Here is a 16,967-nt window from a genome sequence, read left to right as displayed (position 1 = left end):
CAGGACTGGATTAAACAAGCAAGACTAGAACAGCAGGACTGGAGCTGAAACTGAAGGGAAGACAGAGGAAGGAGATACACATGGATGGAGGGGAGGGGAGAGAGTTGTAATGCTGGACATGGATGGAGGGGAGGGAAGTGAGAGGAAGTGAGATAAACATAGATGAAGGAGAAGGGGAGAGGAGATATACTGGACATGGATGGAGGGGAGGGAAGACAGAGGAGGAGATGCACATGGATTTAGGAGAGAGAGAAGAAATTCTGGACACGGATGGAAGGGAAGGGAGAGAGTTGAAATGCGGGACATGGATGGAGGGGAGGGAAGAGAAGAGAGAGGAAATGAGATGAACATGAATGGAGGGGAGGAGAGAGGAAAAATGCTGGACATGGTTGGGGGGGAAGAGGAAAAATGCTGAACATGGATGGATGAGAAGGAAGAGAGAGGAAGGAGATGCGTATGGGTGGAGGGGAGGTAAAAAAGAGGACAGAGATGCATACTGACGGAGATTAGAGAAAGGGAAAAGAGGAGAAAAAGTGCACATGGATGGAGAAAATAGGCAAAAGCTGGATCCACTCTATATATCCTCCAGTCAAGTCCGCGGAGGACCCGGCTTTTACCTATGGATGTAGGGCAAGAAATGAAGAAGAAAGGAAAGTAAAGAAATAAATGGAAAGGAAGCCCTGGAAATGGAGTTAAGGGAACAGACAGAGAGCAGCAAAATCAGAGACTGGGACCATCATAATCAGAAAAATAGTCAAGTCACCAAAGGTAGAAAAAATCATTTTATTTTTATTTTAGTGTTTGGAATATGTCCAATTTGAGAATTTACATCTGCTGTCTTATCTTGCACTGGGTATACTCAGTGGCGTAGGAAGAGGGGGGCGGTGGGGCGGTCCGCCCTGGGTGCACGCTGCTGGGGGTGGGGGGGGGGGTGTCGGCTCGCTGGTTCCCTGCTCTTTCTGCCCCGGAACAGGTTACTTCCTGTTCCGGGGCAGAGAAAGCAGGGAAGCAGCAGAGCCGACGCAGCTCCCAGTGACGTGCAGTAGGGGCGGATCAGCCCTCCCGCCTGCCCCCCGCTGCAAGATAAGGGTGCGTTTCGGGGGGTGCGCTCCGGAGGAGGGGGGTGCGCCGTGCCCTGCACCCGGGGGGGGGGGTGCGCAGTGGCAACCCGCCCCGGGTGTCAGGCACCCTCGCTACGGCACTGGGTATACTGGAGTTGTAACACCTTACAGAAATTATTTATAATGAAAAAAAATCACAAATTATTTTTTTCTCCTATACTGGTATAGTATTTTCAATGATACCTGTTTATATGCGCCATGGCTGGTATATGGGGTGTGGCTACTGTGGGTGTGGATACCATAGGGGCAGAGCCATAGATGGTGACCCCGCCCATAATGGTACCTTTTTTCCTACAAAAAAGCACTGGCTTTCCCCCAAGTTCTAGTTTAAAAGCTGTTCTAACTCCATTTTAAATGTTGATGCCAGCAGCCTGGTTCCATCCCGATTAAAATGGAGTCCATCCTTTCAGAGCAAGCTCCCCCTACCCCAGAATGATGCCCAATTCCTGAGAAATGTAAATCCTTTACCCCTGCACCATTATCTCAACCACACATTGAGACTTCAGAGCTCTGCCTGCCTCTTGGGTCCTGCGCATGGAACGGGGAGCATTTCTGAAAATACTACCCTGGAAGATTTCAGCTTTCTACCAAGAGCCTAAATTTGTCTTCCAGAATCTCCCTACCACATTTTTCTATGCCATTGGTACCCACGTGTACCACGACAACCGGCTCCTCCCCAGCATTATCTAAAATCCTATCTAGGTGACGCTTGAGGTCTGCCACTTTCGTACCACAGAGGCAAGTGACCAGGTGATCCTTGTGTCCATCAGCCAATCAGCTATCTACATGCCTAATAATCAAATCGCCAAATACAACAGCCGTCCTAACCCTTCCCTCCTGGGCAGCAGCTCCTGGAGATACATCCTTAGTGTGAGAGGATATGACATCACCTGGTGGTCTGGTCCTGGCTACAGAATTACTTTCAACTTCTCCAGGGTGATGGTCTTCTTTTAGGAGACCTACCTCCTCCAAGGCAGCGCAGGGGCTGCCAAACTCGAGGTGGGACTTCTCTACACCATTCATGTAGGCCTTCTTTATGTACCTCTCTGTCTCCCTCAGCTCCTCCAAGTTTGCTATTCTAGCCTCAAGAGAACTAACTCATTCTCTAAGAGCTAGGAGCACACATGTATAACTCACATGTATAACATGTATACCTCACATGTATAACTTCTCAACAACTGGGAGATAATCATACAAGGGACACTCAATGCAAAAGACTAGATAGCACCCCTTTCTCTGCTGGACTGCTGTCTGTATCTTAGTATTAGAGAACTGTTTAATCTTTTTAAAGTACTAGGGATATTAGATTATAAAGAGCCTTAAGATTATATGGTATAATATGTAATTTATTTAGTGTTTGCTTCTCAGAAACAAATTAAATATAATTAAAACTCTAATGAAAACTCTCCTCTTGTTATCCTAATTAGAATAATTGACTATAAATGAAGAGATGTTCTAGGGGTGGGAATAAAGATTGAACTAGGACCTGCTGTGTGGCAGAAAGTTCAAGTTCTAAAACTATAGGGGAAGGGTATGGAGACTAGTTAATAAAGTTTCTTTTATTTTGATTCTGCCTTTATCAGTAACCTACAATTCCTATCTTAAACCTCAATCTTTATGTTACCAAAGCATAGAGGAAAATAATGTTCACTTACCAGAGAAATGTCCTCTTCTCTCAGAACTTCTCAGATGTTTTATGTTGGAGCATGTCAGGGTATCTGTGGTCACCCAAAGTTATCCAGGCTTTGGTTGATATTCAGACTGGTGCCTAGTAAACTCAGTAGATAAAGTTAGGTCGGCTTTTTTGTTGTTCTAACTTTATTCACATACTTAGCCGGTTAGTGGACTGAATATCACTGCTAACTCACTACGTCGTGTCTCCACCCAAACTCTGCCCCGGGACTGCCCCTAACTTAGCTGATTAGGGAATGGCCAGTTGGTGGCGATATTGAGCAGCACTACCCGGTTAAGTGCCGCTGAATAGCGACAGCCAGCTCAGCCTCTCCTCCCAGTTAAACCCCTTTGAAAAGTGGCCCCTACGTTTCAATTTGACTACTTTTTATATTGGATGTCGCTATAAATGAAATATAATGCAGCCTATCATTTAGGCCAGGAGCCCATGGCCTGTTGATTGCCAGTTTGAAAATAAGGCAAAGTACTACCAGATATGAGGCATTGAAATAATGGATATTGGCTACTAAGACCCTTGCTGCACATGTAACGTATCTATAATTTGTGTATTGCCTATATATTAAAAGTACATGTCCACACAACTTAAACTATTCATTGGCTGGTAATGACTTTCATGGGTAGGGTTAACTATATTCTCATGAGCTCCAAATAATAATAATAAAAAAAATTAATGACTCTTGTTTTTGGGGTATTTTTTTTCAGCACTCGAGAAGAGTGAATAAGAAATGCTGTCTGCATTATAGTATCTGAAGGGCCAAGTTATTCTGTGGGAGAGGAGTTCTAAATGAGCCTGACCGAGATACTGGATCTGTGTGAAGAGGACTAAGGATTTAATAGGATGTCAACTGAGACAGAACTTCAAGTGGCTGTTAAAACCAGCGTGAAGAAAGACTCTAAAAAGAAAGGTAAGACCTTGCTTTCTTTCTGTCTCTCTTTTATTTTTTGTAAGATCCTCAAAGAACCGCAGTTTATAATAATAATTTTTCCGACAAAAAGGTATCATCCTAGAAGCAGTGTCCTTACAAAAATCTAAGCTATGAAAAACACTTCACTTACTATTACTACTACTACTTATCATTTCTATAGCGCTACTAGACGTACTCAGCGCTGTACACTTGAACATGAAGAGACAGTCCCTGCTCGACAGGGCTTACAATCTAATTAGGACAGACAAACAGGACAAATAAGAGATAAGGGAATTACTAAGGTGGGGATGATAAAATAAGGGTACTGAACAAGTGAGTAAGGGTTAGGAGTTAAAAGCAGCATCAAAAAGGTGGGCTTTTAGCCTAGATTTGAAGACGGCCAGAGATGGAGCTTGACGGACCGGCTCAGGAAGTTTATTCCGGGCATATGGTGCAGCAAGATAAAAGGAATGGAGTCTGGAGTTAGTGGTGGAGGAGAAGGGTGCAGATAAGAGAGATTTACCCAGTGAACAGAGATCCCGGGGAGGAGTCTATGGAGAGATGAGAGTGGAGAGGTAGTGAGGAGCTGCAGAGTGAATGCACTTATAGGTCAATAAGAGGAGTTTGAACTGTATGCGGAAACGGATAGGAAGCCAGTGAAGTGACTTGAGGAGAGGGCTAATATGAACATAGTGACACTAACGGAATGTAAGTCGTGCAGCAGAATTTTGAACAGATTGAAGAGGAGAGAGATGGCTAAGTGGGAGACCTATGAGCAGCAAGTTGCAATAGTCTAAGCGAGAGGTGATAAGAGTTCTGGTAGTATGCTCAGAAAGGAAAGAGCGAATTTTGCTGTTGTTGTAGAGAAAGAAATGGCAGGTTTTAGCAGGCTGCTGAATATGTTCAGAGAAGGAGAGAGAGAGAGGAGTCGAAGATGACCCCAAGGTTACGAACTGATGAGACTTGGTAAAGGTGTTCTCTATAGATAGTGCCCAGAAGATACTGGGGGGGGGGGGGGGGGGGGAACAAGTATGTCTCTTCCTTCCCATATAACTCACTCCCGCAGATTACCTCAGTTTGGGGTCTTTCTACTAAGTTGCACTAACAGATTTAGCGCATGCTAAATGCTAAGAAACCCATTTTATACCTAGTGGCGTCTTAGCATTTAGTGGTCATTAATCATTAACATGCACTAAATCCATAAGTGCACCTTGGTAAAAGGACACCCTTAGTGTATAATGCAACATCAACTTTTGGGGAAGTGGTAGGAAATGTGTGTCTAATTTATGTTGCTGTCTAGAGAGAACATCACTTACAGGTAAGAATTTTGTTTTGTTTTTTCAATGACAAAAAGAATGAATCAGCTACACAAGCAAAAAAAGGTTCTTAACAGTAGGGATGTGCATTAATTTGAAATGACGGGAAATGTCATTGACATTCCCCATGATGTGTCATGTTGGCAAATGAAAATGAGCAGAATAAATGCCCATGAAGTTTCATGTTTTTCCATGTGTACAAAATAAAAACTATAAAATGATCCAAAACATTGTCTAACTTTTCAAAATTCAAAGATATTCTTCTGTTATTACTTTTATAAACAGCTGTTCATTTTTTTTTAATGGTGAGAAAGGACTTCAGATACCCAACCAGCAGTAGCATAGCCAGACCTCAATTTTTGGGTGGATCTGACGGCGGACTGGGTGGGCATGACCCACGCATTTCCTCTCTGTCCGCCCCTAACACCCCATAAAGATATATACCTTGGCTGGCAGGGATCTCCGGGCCCCACTAACTGAAGAATCTTCTGGAGTCCCCCAAGGGTTGAGAAGTCTCATCCCCATACCACTCACCAGCTTGTATCCAGCCGCCAATACCGGCACAGACCCCTCCCGTGCATGCGCAGTTCAACCAGCATCCTCATGCATGGATGCATGGTGGTGCCAATTGAACTGAGCATGTTCAAGTGGTGGGTGAGGGGGCAGTGCCAGTGTCAGCAGCTAGAAGTACGCTGCTGACTGCTGTGGGGTTGAGACTGCTCAGGGAACTCCAGGTAGAAAGAACTCTTCAGCTGGCGGGGCTCGGGGATCCTCACCAGCTACACCAATGATGTGCGTCGCCACTGAGTGGGCCTGAAGTAAAACTGGGTGCCCACCCAGGACCACTCATGGCTACACCACTGCCAACCAGACACTATTTTTGCAGTGTTCTTTAAAGGATTACCATACTGATCATTCATCAGTCCAAAAAAACCTCTATAAGATGGCTATGGTTCAAACTTTCCTCTTGCGCACTCATCAAATTTATATGCCAAACGTCTATTTCCAGCTACATTTTATGCAAATGTGTTTCAGAAATCAGCAAATATAATTGAATATAACATATTGGACCCATTTTTTGGTTTTTGTTTTGTCCACGGGGTTGTAGGGTCCTTTTTCAATCCACTATAATTACATTGCAATGTTTTTGATTTTTTTTCCATGTGTCATCAATAGTGAACACTCTTCTGGAAAGATCTTTTGAAAAAGCGCATACTTTAAGAACCAAAATAAATAAAAAGAGTGCACTTTTTTTCCAATACTGTACACTCTTTCAAAAAAGCCCACACTCTGAGCAACGTTGTTCATAAACATTCCTGGAAACAACACAACATGATACAAAAATTGACTTACTGCACTGACTTCTTGCAGAATCAAAATCCAGAAAAGAGTGAGACATGAAATTATGTAATGAGGATCACGTGTGCCTTTGCTGATGTCCTATTTGGGAACATCTTTTAAAAGAGCTACCCACAGTGACATTGCTCTGATGGGCCTTACCTTCGCCCTTGACAGTTAACCATAAAGAGAGCATAAATTAAACCATTTAGAAGAGGCTCTTTAGACAATGGTGGTCCCTAACTAATTCCAAAGAAACAAATATAAAATCTGACTAGATTTTCTTTGAACTTCCCATCTGAGAACTTTTTCTCCAAAGTGAGAATGGGACTTTGGATAAAATCCTGGAAAGTTTATGGGCTGGTTAAGACAAAAGGGAAATATCTTTGGGAGAAATTTTGGATGAATATTCAGTGTAATTTAAAGCAAGGCAAATGGTTGATTCTTCTGGCTGAGGTCAAAACTATTGGAAAAATGATTTTCCAGGAACGGTGTTTTATAGAAGACTCTGTTGATTCAAAAGGTGGTTCATTAACGCATTAAACAATGTTTAGATCATTTGAAACTAGAGGTTTACATTAGGTTGCTTTGTTTAGAAATTATGCAGCATTTCACAATTGTAGAGCCTTTTACCCTATCATGAAAGACCACTATTGTGCTATGGTGGACTCTTACCAATGAGGCTTGAAGATCTGCTTGAGAAAGGTGATAATATAGTAACATAGTTGTTTGGTTTGTAGTTTTGTGCTAAATAGAGCAGGAGTGCGCAAGTCTAAACCTTGTTGGGCCACAAACAGGTCAGGTTTTCAGGATATCCCTGATCAATGCCCAGGAGGATATATTTGCATGCAAAGGAAGTAACATGAATGAAGATCCACCTCACACATATTCATTAAAGATGTCCTGAAAACATGACCTGTCTGTAGGACTGAACTTGTGCATCCATAAAATGGAGAAACTCTGCCATTTAAAGCTGTAAGATCTTCTTATTGAGGCTTCCTATGAGAATTTGAATCTGTATTGGAAAGAAAGGGGGGTTATCATTCTGTACACAACACTCATAAGTCCCACAAAATTCAAACTGCGGGGGTGTAATTCTCAAAATACAAACAGAACCCAACAATCATAGATCTTCACATGTAACACTCTTCTCATAGGTATGCTTCTGTTCACAGTTGTGTTTCCATACCTATAAGAAGAGTGTTACATGTGAAGACCTTTGAGCGTTGGGTCTGTTTGTACTCAACACTCGTGCCATCAGTGCTAAGTTCTAAGATCTCCATCTTTATGGATTTCTGTATGAAAAGCTCTAGCAGGAGAGGAAACCATATCTCCCTGGGTCAAGGTGGCACTGTTAAGATCACTGAGCTCTTGTGCTGTTTGGGCTTGAATAACGTTTTGGTGATTAGAGGAATTTCAGCATATACATACACAAAATGTTTTTCCATGATGTACAGAAGGACGCGGATTATCTGAACTGCGTGGTTATCCGGATGTCCAATTATCCGGACTTCTTCTGTTCTTTATTTTAAAAACTTTTTAATCGTAATCCTCTAAATCAAAGTTACTTATGCCGATATAGAGTAAAAAAAATGTTATAACATCACAAATCGTTCGGCATTTTTTCCCATTTATTATTGAAAACAGAAAAAAAATGCTCAACATGTAATGCCCAAAGTATGTGCTCTTCTCAAAAAGGAATGTCCAATCATGCAGATTTTCCATTATCCGGACTGCTCTCTGCCGAGGTTAGTCCAGATAGTCATAGTAATATAGTAACATAGTAGATGACGGCAGAAAAAGACCTGCATGGTCCATCCAGTCTGCCCAAGACAAACTCATATGTGTATACCTTACCTTGAATTTGTACCTGCCCTTTTCAGGGCACAGACCATATAAGTCTGCCCAGCAGTATTTCCCGCCTCCCAACCACCAGTCCCGCCTCCCATCACCGGCTCTGGTACAGACCGTATAAGTCTGCCCTCCCCTATCCTCGCCTCCCAACCACCACCCCCTCTTCCCCCCACCTGCTCCGCCACCCAATTTCAGCTAAGCTTCTGAGGATCCATTCCTTCTGCACAGGATTCCTCTATGCATATGCCATGCATGTTTGAACTCCGTTACCGTTTTCATCTCCACCACCTCCCGCGGGAGGGCATTCCAAGCGTCCACCACCCTCTCCGTGAAAAAATACTTCCTGATATCTTTCCTGAGTCTGCCCCCCTTCAATCTCATTTCATGTCCTCTCGTTCTACCGCCTTCCCATCCTTCGGCATCCTTCTGTAATTAATGCTCTTCTGTTTCTCACTGGTTCGTTGAAATAGTGCTGATACAGTTTTCTTCGGAGACTACTTGTTAGGCTGTAACGTTCTACTGAGTTTGTCTGTCGACAGATTCTGATTTCCTGGTATATAGATGGCTCTCATAAGAATCTTCATGATGATAGTTCAGTCTCAAATTCTTATGCTGCTCCAATGCCTCATTGCTTGTTGATGTTGTACATTGCCATTTGATTGTCTATATCAAAATCATTTTCCTTGGTGATGAAGTGCAAAGATGTTGAGAGTATAGCTCTAGTAGATTTACAGTCAGCAACTCTAGGGGTCCTTTTACTAAGCCACTTAAGTACCAACGTGTGCCCAACGTGCGCCCAATTTTGAGTTACCGCCCGCTACGTGTGGCCCAGGCGGTAATTTCATTTTTGACATGCATCCGATATGTGCGTTATCAGCATTTGGACGAGCATTGACCTTTACTGCCCGGTTAACGTGTGAGACTTACCGCTAAGTCAATGGCTGGAGGTAAGGTCTTAGACCCAAAATGGTAATGCGCGCCGATTTTTCATTTTGCATGTCCATTCCCCCCCCCCCCCCCCCCCCCCCCCCTTAAAAAGGCATTTTTTTACAGGTGCACTTAAGAATGATCCTCGCGCGCGGCCAAAACACACACCTACACTACTGCAAGCCATTTTTTCAGCGCCACCGTAGTAAAAGGACCCCCCTACTTTGTTGACACAAGCTTTGAGCACGTTTTTATTGCGATATACTCCCAATCTATATTGACACCCATCTGTTCAATGTTATTGAATGGACAGGTCTTTCAGCAGAATTGAAACTGTCCATCAGCTGAAACAATTAAGAAAATGAGTTTTAAAAAACCTTCTTGGCAAAAGGCATCAATCTGGGCTGACACCTTCAATAAGGGTTCTTTACCAAGCTGCCGGTAAAAATGGCCCTATGCTAGTGGTCCGAGCCATTTTGACGCGTGCTGAGGTCCTTTTTACTGCAGTGAGTAAAATGCTTGAAAATAGCCATAGCCATGCACTAAGATGCTCTTACCGCGTAGCAATGGAAGGGGGAGCACTTACCGCCACCCACTGAGGTGGGAGCAAGGGCTCCTGTGCTGACACAGTGGTAACCGGGTAGCACGTGGTGCTGTCCAATTATCACCAGGTTAGCGTCATGCTAGAAAATAGCCAGCTATTTAACCTAGCACGGCAAATTGATGCACGCTGGGACTGGTTACTACTGCCGGCGCCCGTGTTGGGCAGGCCGGGTAGTTCCAGATTAGCATGTGGTAAGCCCGTGTTGGGCTTACCGCTGATTTGTAAAAGGGCTCTTCAGTGATTTAGGATGCAGCAAATGGCAGCAGGCAGCTCAGGCATTCTCTCCCAGTCAGTGGCAGGCAGAACAGCCAGAAATAGCAGGCAAGCTGCCAGCCAAACAAGGAAGTGGGGCCTCAGTACCTGAATGTTCAAGGCTTGCTGTGTCTCCACCTACTCCAATACACATATTATAGTGTGGATGAGGATGCAGAAGCCTTCAGAACCCATATGTGTTGAGGCCCCACACTTCCTTATTTAGCTGCTGGCATTCTCATTGAGTTCTGGCTATTCCATGTGGCCACCGTGTCAAGAGAAGGAGGAAAGGGGAGATGCTAGACACCAGGTACGTGGGGACACAAGATGTTGAACTGTTAGGTGGAGGAGGAGGAGGAGGAGGAGATTGCAGGTTTACGGGGGGAGGGGGAGGAGGAAGCAGTGAGTTGCTGGATGTTGGACTGCCAAGGATGAGGAAAGGGAAAGGGGCTTGGAAGGGAGAGCACACGATTGAAGGTTTGTCTGTAGTACAAGTAGAGTGCACTGGCCCTGGGTGCAAGCAATGGTTTCACTAGAACTTGTGATCCCATTGTACCATCTTCATTTGGAGACATGAGAAAGATACTGAATATATTGGCCACTGCCATATGATCAAGTTTCTTCATATAAGTCCTTTCCATTATGTTGGTGGCTAAAAAAAAATGTCCTTAGTTCTTGACTAGCCAAACTTCTAAATGCTATTTCTCTTATGGAAGTGAGATTAGATTGTTGACAACATCAAAAAAACTCAGATTCCGAAGAAAGTGAATGATGGTCTGAGTAACTCATATGACATGTAGTCTAGTGTACACTTACTCCATTCCATTCATTTATCTGATATAATATTTGTTACATAGCAATTAAGCACTGCACAGAAGTGCTCTCAAAGCAATCAGCAAAATCAATAACATTATGAAAATAAATATAGCTTTAAAAAAAACCCCCATAAATACTAAATCAATTAAAAATATACAAAATAATAAGATGCCTTTCTTTTAAATAGGAAAATATTTGAATTTACCTTTTGTAGAAATGTGCTGCTATGAGGGTCCAGCTTAATAAGAAGCTCATAAATAAAAGTGACCCTGAGCACAGAGACCACTCCAGTCCAGGAAATTCCTTCCCTGGTACAGGTGCTTCCCAGGATAAAAAGCAGCATAAAGGCAAAGTCTACCAGTCCCGCCCCTTCCAATGTCATTTCCTGTTTCTGAAAGGTGGGACTGGCGGAGCCAACAGTGGCTCTGTGCCTTTATGCTGCTATTTTATCCCCAGGATGCAAGGTAAGTTCGACACCATCCACCCAGGGCCCCATGAGTTGATAATGCAGGCCCTAGCTGCCACTACAGCTAAGCACTTAGGCCCAGACATAGGCGCCGACTCCGTGGGTGCTGTGGGTGCTCGAGCACCCCCAATATTTCACCCACCAGACGTTCGTTCACCCACCGGACGTTCGTCCCTCCCTCCGAATTTTAAAAGTCATCTATTTTACCTCGTCGGGGTTAGGGCAGCAGCAGCGGTAAAAAGCATTCAGGCTCGGCTCGGTGCTTAGTTGTTTTCCCTTCTCTCTCGCTCAGTTTTGGTCCCGCCCTCAGAGCTCAGAGCTTCAGAGCTTCAGCATTGAAGAAGATATTTTTGAGGAGAGTAGCAGATGCCCCATGTTGTACAGGGAACAGTTTAGTTGGGTTCTGCTTTTGCTCATCATATTGCCTTCTCATTGGCTTGTAGTTCGATGTAACACTGTTCTACAACTCTTGAAGCAGGCACCAAAACATGCTGGGCTTTTTATAAAACCTCCTAAGTTGGACTATTGATAGGCATGCTTTTTACGCACCTTGGCAACCCACTGTTATGATTTGTTCTATATGCGTTTAGTTTTATTTATTAAAATGTGTATGTTTATTCATCGTATTGTTTGGTGACTGTCTAATTTTCCCAGTTGCTTCACTGTATATCTTGTGTTCTGCTTTTGCAATTTGGGCATTCCCTTGTTTTTGTTTTGGTTGTTGTTGGTTTGTTTTTTTTAATGTGCCTTTTACTTTTTGTTTTATTGAAATTGAACATTCTGGGCTGGCCTAGTGGCACTAGCATGTAGAAGACTCCTAGTGAGTTGGATATTCCACCCTCAGGTCATGGCATACTGTATTATACTACACTATACCATACTACATATTTTTCTATACCGCAGTTATTCCTAATGGATTCAAAGAACACTCTAATTATAAAGAAGAAAGATAACAAACATAAAACATGTAAAACAAAAACCAGAGCAAACTGTAAAATCCAAACAGAACTATAAAATGAAACAAAGAAAAATAGGAGGGTGTAACCCTTAATTCCAAGGGAAGCTTATTGTATATTCTAGTCCCAGCAAATGGAAAAGAATCCTCAGGAACAGATTTGAACCAAATATTTTTTAAAGAAAAAAAGCCCAACTTCAAAGTTCTTGAAAAGCCCAGTGCTCTCACTGCAAATGGAAAGACCAGCAGCTCAGCTAAGCCCTTAGAATTCAAGACAACAAGCAAACTACTCTCTTATCTTCCCCATTCCTTTTTCCTTTCTTTTCCTTTTCCATCTCCTTAAATTTAGGCATACTTATAGAATACGCCTAGGCGAATTTCGTTTTGCACCAATTTTTAGGCTTCATATATAGAATCTAGCCCATTGTGTCCAAGAGGTATGTACAAAATATTCTTTTATTGTAGCGCTATACTTCTCTCAGTAACATTCAATATTTATTTATTTATTTATTTATTTGGATTTCACTCACACTTTTTTTTAGTGGTAGCCCAAGGTGAGTTACATTCAGATTCACTAGGTATTTTTCTATCTGTAAAGGCTTACAATCTCATTGTGTACCTAAGGCAATGGACAGTTAAGTAACTTGCCCAAAATCACAAGGAGCAGCAGTGGGATTTGACTGGGCTCTCCTGGTCGCCAAGTCTAGCTACTCCTCCACTCTCACTTCCAGGGGTGGATTCCTCAGTGTGGGAAGAATTTCCCTTCAAGGGCCTATATGTCTTCTAGGACGTACCCATAACACACAATCGTTTTTGGGTGCTTCAACTAACTATACTTCAAACTTGTGCAAAAACTGAAAACTACTTTGAGCTAGTCTTATTTTTTCATAGTTGTACTGCATTGATTAAATATTGCCTTTTAATGAAGTACACTTCTTCTTCATCTGTGTCGATGCCTTTTACTCTCCAGAATTCAGTAGGATTTAAGGTTTTTTCCAGTTGCTGGGAAACCTAGTCCCTTGAACTGGCAATCTAAATTTAGTCTTACAAGGACCCCCCCCCCCCCCCCACACACACACACACACTGAGATCCTCTTTCTTTTCAAGTTTTAGTTGGGGGCTTATATATCTTCAGTCCTCTGATGGTTGATCAAGCCTGAATTTCTACAGCTCCACAGCTTACTCCTAGAGTTGTATTCAGCAAAGCGGGATAGGTAAACCCTCTGCTGGGTAAATGTGACTGGCTACTGTCAGCAACAGGATGCTGGGCTCCAAGGACAGTGTTCTGACTCAGCATGGCTTCTTTTTTTGATTTAATGTCTTCACATATGCACTTAGCAAAGGACACAACTTAAGACTGGGAGATTCTTTACAAGACACTAAAATACAAGCCCATAAACAAAGCACACTCTTTGACCCAAACTCCACAAGGAAATCCACAATCAAGGTCATACTGCCACCTAGGGGCTCACAAACTTAGATAGATCTAGGAACAACTATTACAGCAAATTCAAATGGGGGATGCTGTTGTTGAATGGTTTATATCTCCTCACTACAAAAAGGTAGAAAAACAGAGAACATGAGACTGATTATTTTTTGTCAATTTCCTCCTTTGAGATTTTTTCCATTTGGGTTAGAATTCTTCTCCTTTTGTCCTAACTTCTACAAAATCCTCTTCTGAGACCTCCTTCTGTAAGATATTCTTCACTGTCCGTTGAAATAACATCACACTGCAACTCCTGTATGCAGAGCGATTTCCCTTGGGTAGTTTCCCAAAATGTTGTCTCCCACTGAATGCCCACAGTCTTTTGGTAGGTAGATGCAATGCACCATTTCTTCTGGACATCCACTTCCCCAGTACTCCTTACTGGTGCTGGGCCTATCAGCAGTATTCCAAAGCTGTTAGTCCTTTTATACTGGGTAACTCCCACTTCAGTATTGGGATCACACAGCAAAACTTGTCTCCTCGTTAGGAGAAAGAGGGAGGGCTTAGTTCAGATTTGGAAACCCAAAGGAGACCCAGAACCTTTTTACTTTGAAAACTATATATTCACTTAGGTCACCTTACAGATAGGGAGAACTAACTACATAGTTATTCCCCGATTATTACATCACTTCCAAGCTACAGAGAAAAGAGGTGCCTAGATTAATCAATCAGTACAATAATGGCCCCAGTCACATAAGGAATGCTTTCTTCTTTTTAACTTAAACGTTTAACACATTTTCTCCTACCTGATTCATAGAATAAAACATGATTTCATCAATCTGTAACTGTGAAAAAAAGAGGGGTAGATATTAGAGATGGGCATCCAGAAATATTTTCGTCATGTCATTTCCCATGTCAATTAAGTGGTACTCCCTCACCACCACCACCTCCCCACATGCTGGGTCTCCTTCCCATGCACCCCCATGTTGGGCCTCCTTCCAATGCCCCCCCCATGCTGAAAACCCCTCCTGCAACATATAGAGGCCCCCCTCCAGGCTTGCCTTAATCATTGGTGATTCAACTGGGGAAGTTGGGGCAGGAGCAATATCTACTCGCTCCTGCCCATGATCGCAGTCACTGTGAGACTAGGGTGAAAGGTGGCAGACACTAAATTGGATGCGACTGTGACCATGGACAGGAGTGAGTGGGCATCACTCCTGCCCCAGCTTCCTCAGCTGGACCACCAATGATTAAGGTATTAAGGTAGGCCCGACAGGGGCATGGATTGCACACGGTGCTGTGGGGAGGTGGGGCAGTTGCTGGAGCTGGAAGGGAGGCTGGGTTTTGTGTGTGTGTGTGGGGGGGGGGGGGGTGATTTCATTTGTGAACTTGTCATTGTCAAACCAAACCCTGCAATGACAGAAGACATGTCATTTTGACATTTCTTCTGTCATTTTGTAAACGACTGCCCATCCCTAGTAGACATTCAGGCCGTGGTGGTTATCATTTGTATAAATGCTGACTGCCATGGGCTCAATTAGTCAAAGATATTCAGTGCCGCATCATATCCTAGCACTGGTACTGAATGTCCATGTCTTGGCCGGGCCTTGGGAGGCCATTAGAGTTGTGCATTTGCCAGCCAATGTTCAGTGCTGGCACTTATATAACTATCTGACTATAGCAAGGATTAACAACCTAGTCCCCGGGACCCACTTAGCCAGTCAATTTTTCAGAATACCAACAATGAATATGCATGAAATAGATTTGCATACCCTACCTCTATTGTATGCAAATTTATCTCATGCATATTCATTGTGGGTATCCTGAAAACCTGACTGGCTAGGTGTGTCCCGAGGACTGAGTTGAGAACCCCAGACTATAGTTAGGACAGCTATAGTTAGGACAGACTATAGTTAGGACTGACTATAGTTAGGACTATCCTACATGGCTGGATATCAGCAGTGTCTGCATAAGTTTTGTGTCAGCCCTGATTCTGCCCCAGACTGCTCCAGCATTAAGCAGAGAGTACCACGGCAGTCTGCGCTGATATTCAGAGGCACTTTCGAGTGACTGGCATGAGCAAAGTAATTTAACCGGGCAGGCCCTGGGAGTTTCCTAACATATTTTATGTTTTTGCTTCAGTTGAACTGTTTTCAGGCCACCATTAACCTGCAAATATTCGTAAATGGAAACTTCAGCTGTATATCAGCTTTCAACCTTAATGAGATTGCAGAACATAAATATTTAAGTAGTTACTAAACTACTAAGGTGCCTCTGTCCAAATAATTTTGTGTATGGTCACAAGGAGCATAAATGTTATGCTTTGCACTACTGGCAGCCAATGTAATTCATAGAATTATAGAGACTTAGGTGACAGAGACCTCTAGTGGTTCCACCAGTGTACTGTATTTTAACCTGTTTATACCATTGCAGTTTCCAGAAGAGGGGAGGGCTCTCCTGAGTTGTGAGGTAATAGTGAGAAGAGACCATTCTTGAAAGCATAATCTAGGTCTTTGGCTAGCACCACAAGAAGCAGTGAATCATTGAGAGATGACAGGGCTTGCTTAGGCCTCTGCATTTCACAGAAGTGTGCTCTGGGTAATTACACCAGGACACTCCTGCTCTCAAGGAGGAGAAGTAGCAGAAAGAAGAAGCTGTGAAATATCCAAAAGGTGAGAGGAGTCCTAATTGTGCAAAAGAGAAGAGGAGGATAGAGAGGATGACTCTGGGATTTGAAGATGGTCAGGTTCTACACTAGTACTTCACTTCTGACCACATCTGAGTCCGATGTTCTGCTCCAGAAGGTATTTGTAGGGTGAAAGGAAGGAGTCCCCTGAGTCGGGAATCCCAATAGAGGGAAAGTGTTTGCCTCATTCTATTTTTTAAACTCTAATTTTGATTTGACCCTAAAGACTTTAGTAAATTTCTTGGTACAGAATGAAATCTAGACCACTAAGAAATTATTGGAAGTGAAGAGGTGGAGTGGGTAGATTCTGGAGCCAATGGCCTCCCAGTTTGACTTGGTCCTGACCTTGAAGCCTAATTTCCCAGACAGTTAAACCTGAAAGTCTCAGTGTTATCTCCTTGCCGTTGTGTCCTCGGTTTGGGACACAATGGAAAAGCAGCCATCGTGAGCTTTACCAGACTGGCAGTTGGCGTTGTACCTATGTTTTATAAAATAACATCCAAATAGGTGTCTTCTTAGCCTCCTAAACTTGGTTGTCCTGCTATAAAATTACCTTCTACATATGTGTAGCATTGTTTGTTACCAAAGGACTACAGGTATCTAATACCG

The 16,967-nt window shown here is 43.1% G+C and overlaps 1 protein-coding gene across 9 annotated transcripts in view; it reads left to right on the top strand.

Moving 5' to 3' along the window:
• The window catches only part of LOC115472873 (disabled homolog 1-like), a 610,553-nt gene that overhangs the window by 290,614 nt on the left and 302,972 nt on the right, over window positions 1-16,967 (top strand). For all 9 annotated transcript variants that reach the window (XM_030207355.1, XM_030207354.1, XM_030207353.1 and 6 more), the window contains one exon: window positions 3,516-3,718. In XM_030207355.1, the coding sequence (XP_030063215.1) occupies window positions 3,652-3,718 (67 nt within the window). In that variant the 5' untranslated portion in view covers window positions 3,516-3,651. The remainder of the gene's footprint in view (window positions 1-3,515; window positions 3,719-16,967) is intronic.

Source organism: Microcaecilia unicolor, chromosome 6 (assembly GCF_901765095.1).
Source record: "Microcaecilia unicolor chromosome 6, aMicUni1.1, whole genome shotgun sequence".
Taxonomy (NCBI): domain Eukaryota; kingdom Metazoa; phylum Chordata; class Amphibia; order Gymnophiona; family Siphonopidae; genus Microcaecilia; species Microcaecilia unicolor.
Note: the sequence above shows the minus strand (reverse complement) of the source record. Positions and strands in the feature narration are given on the sequence as shown.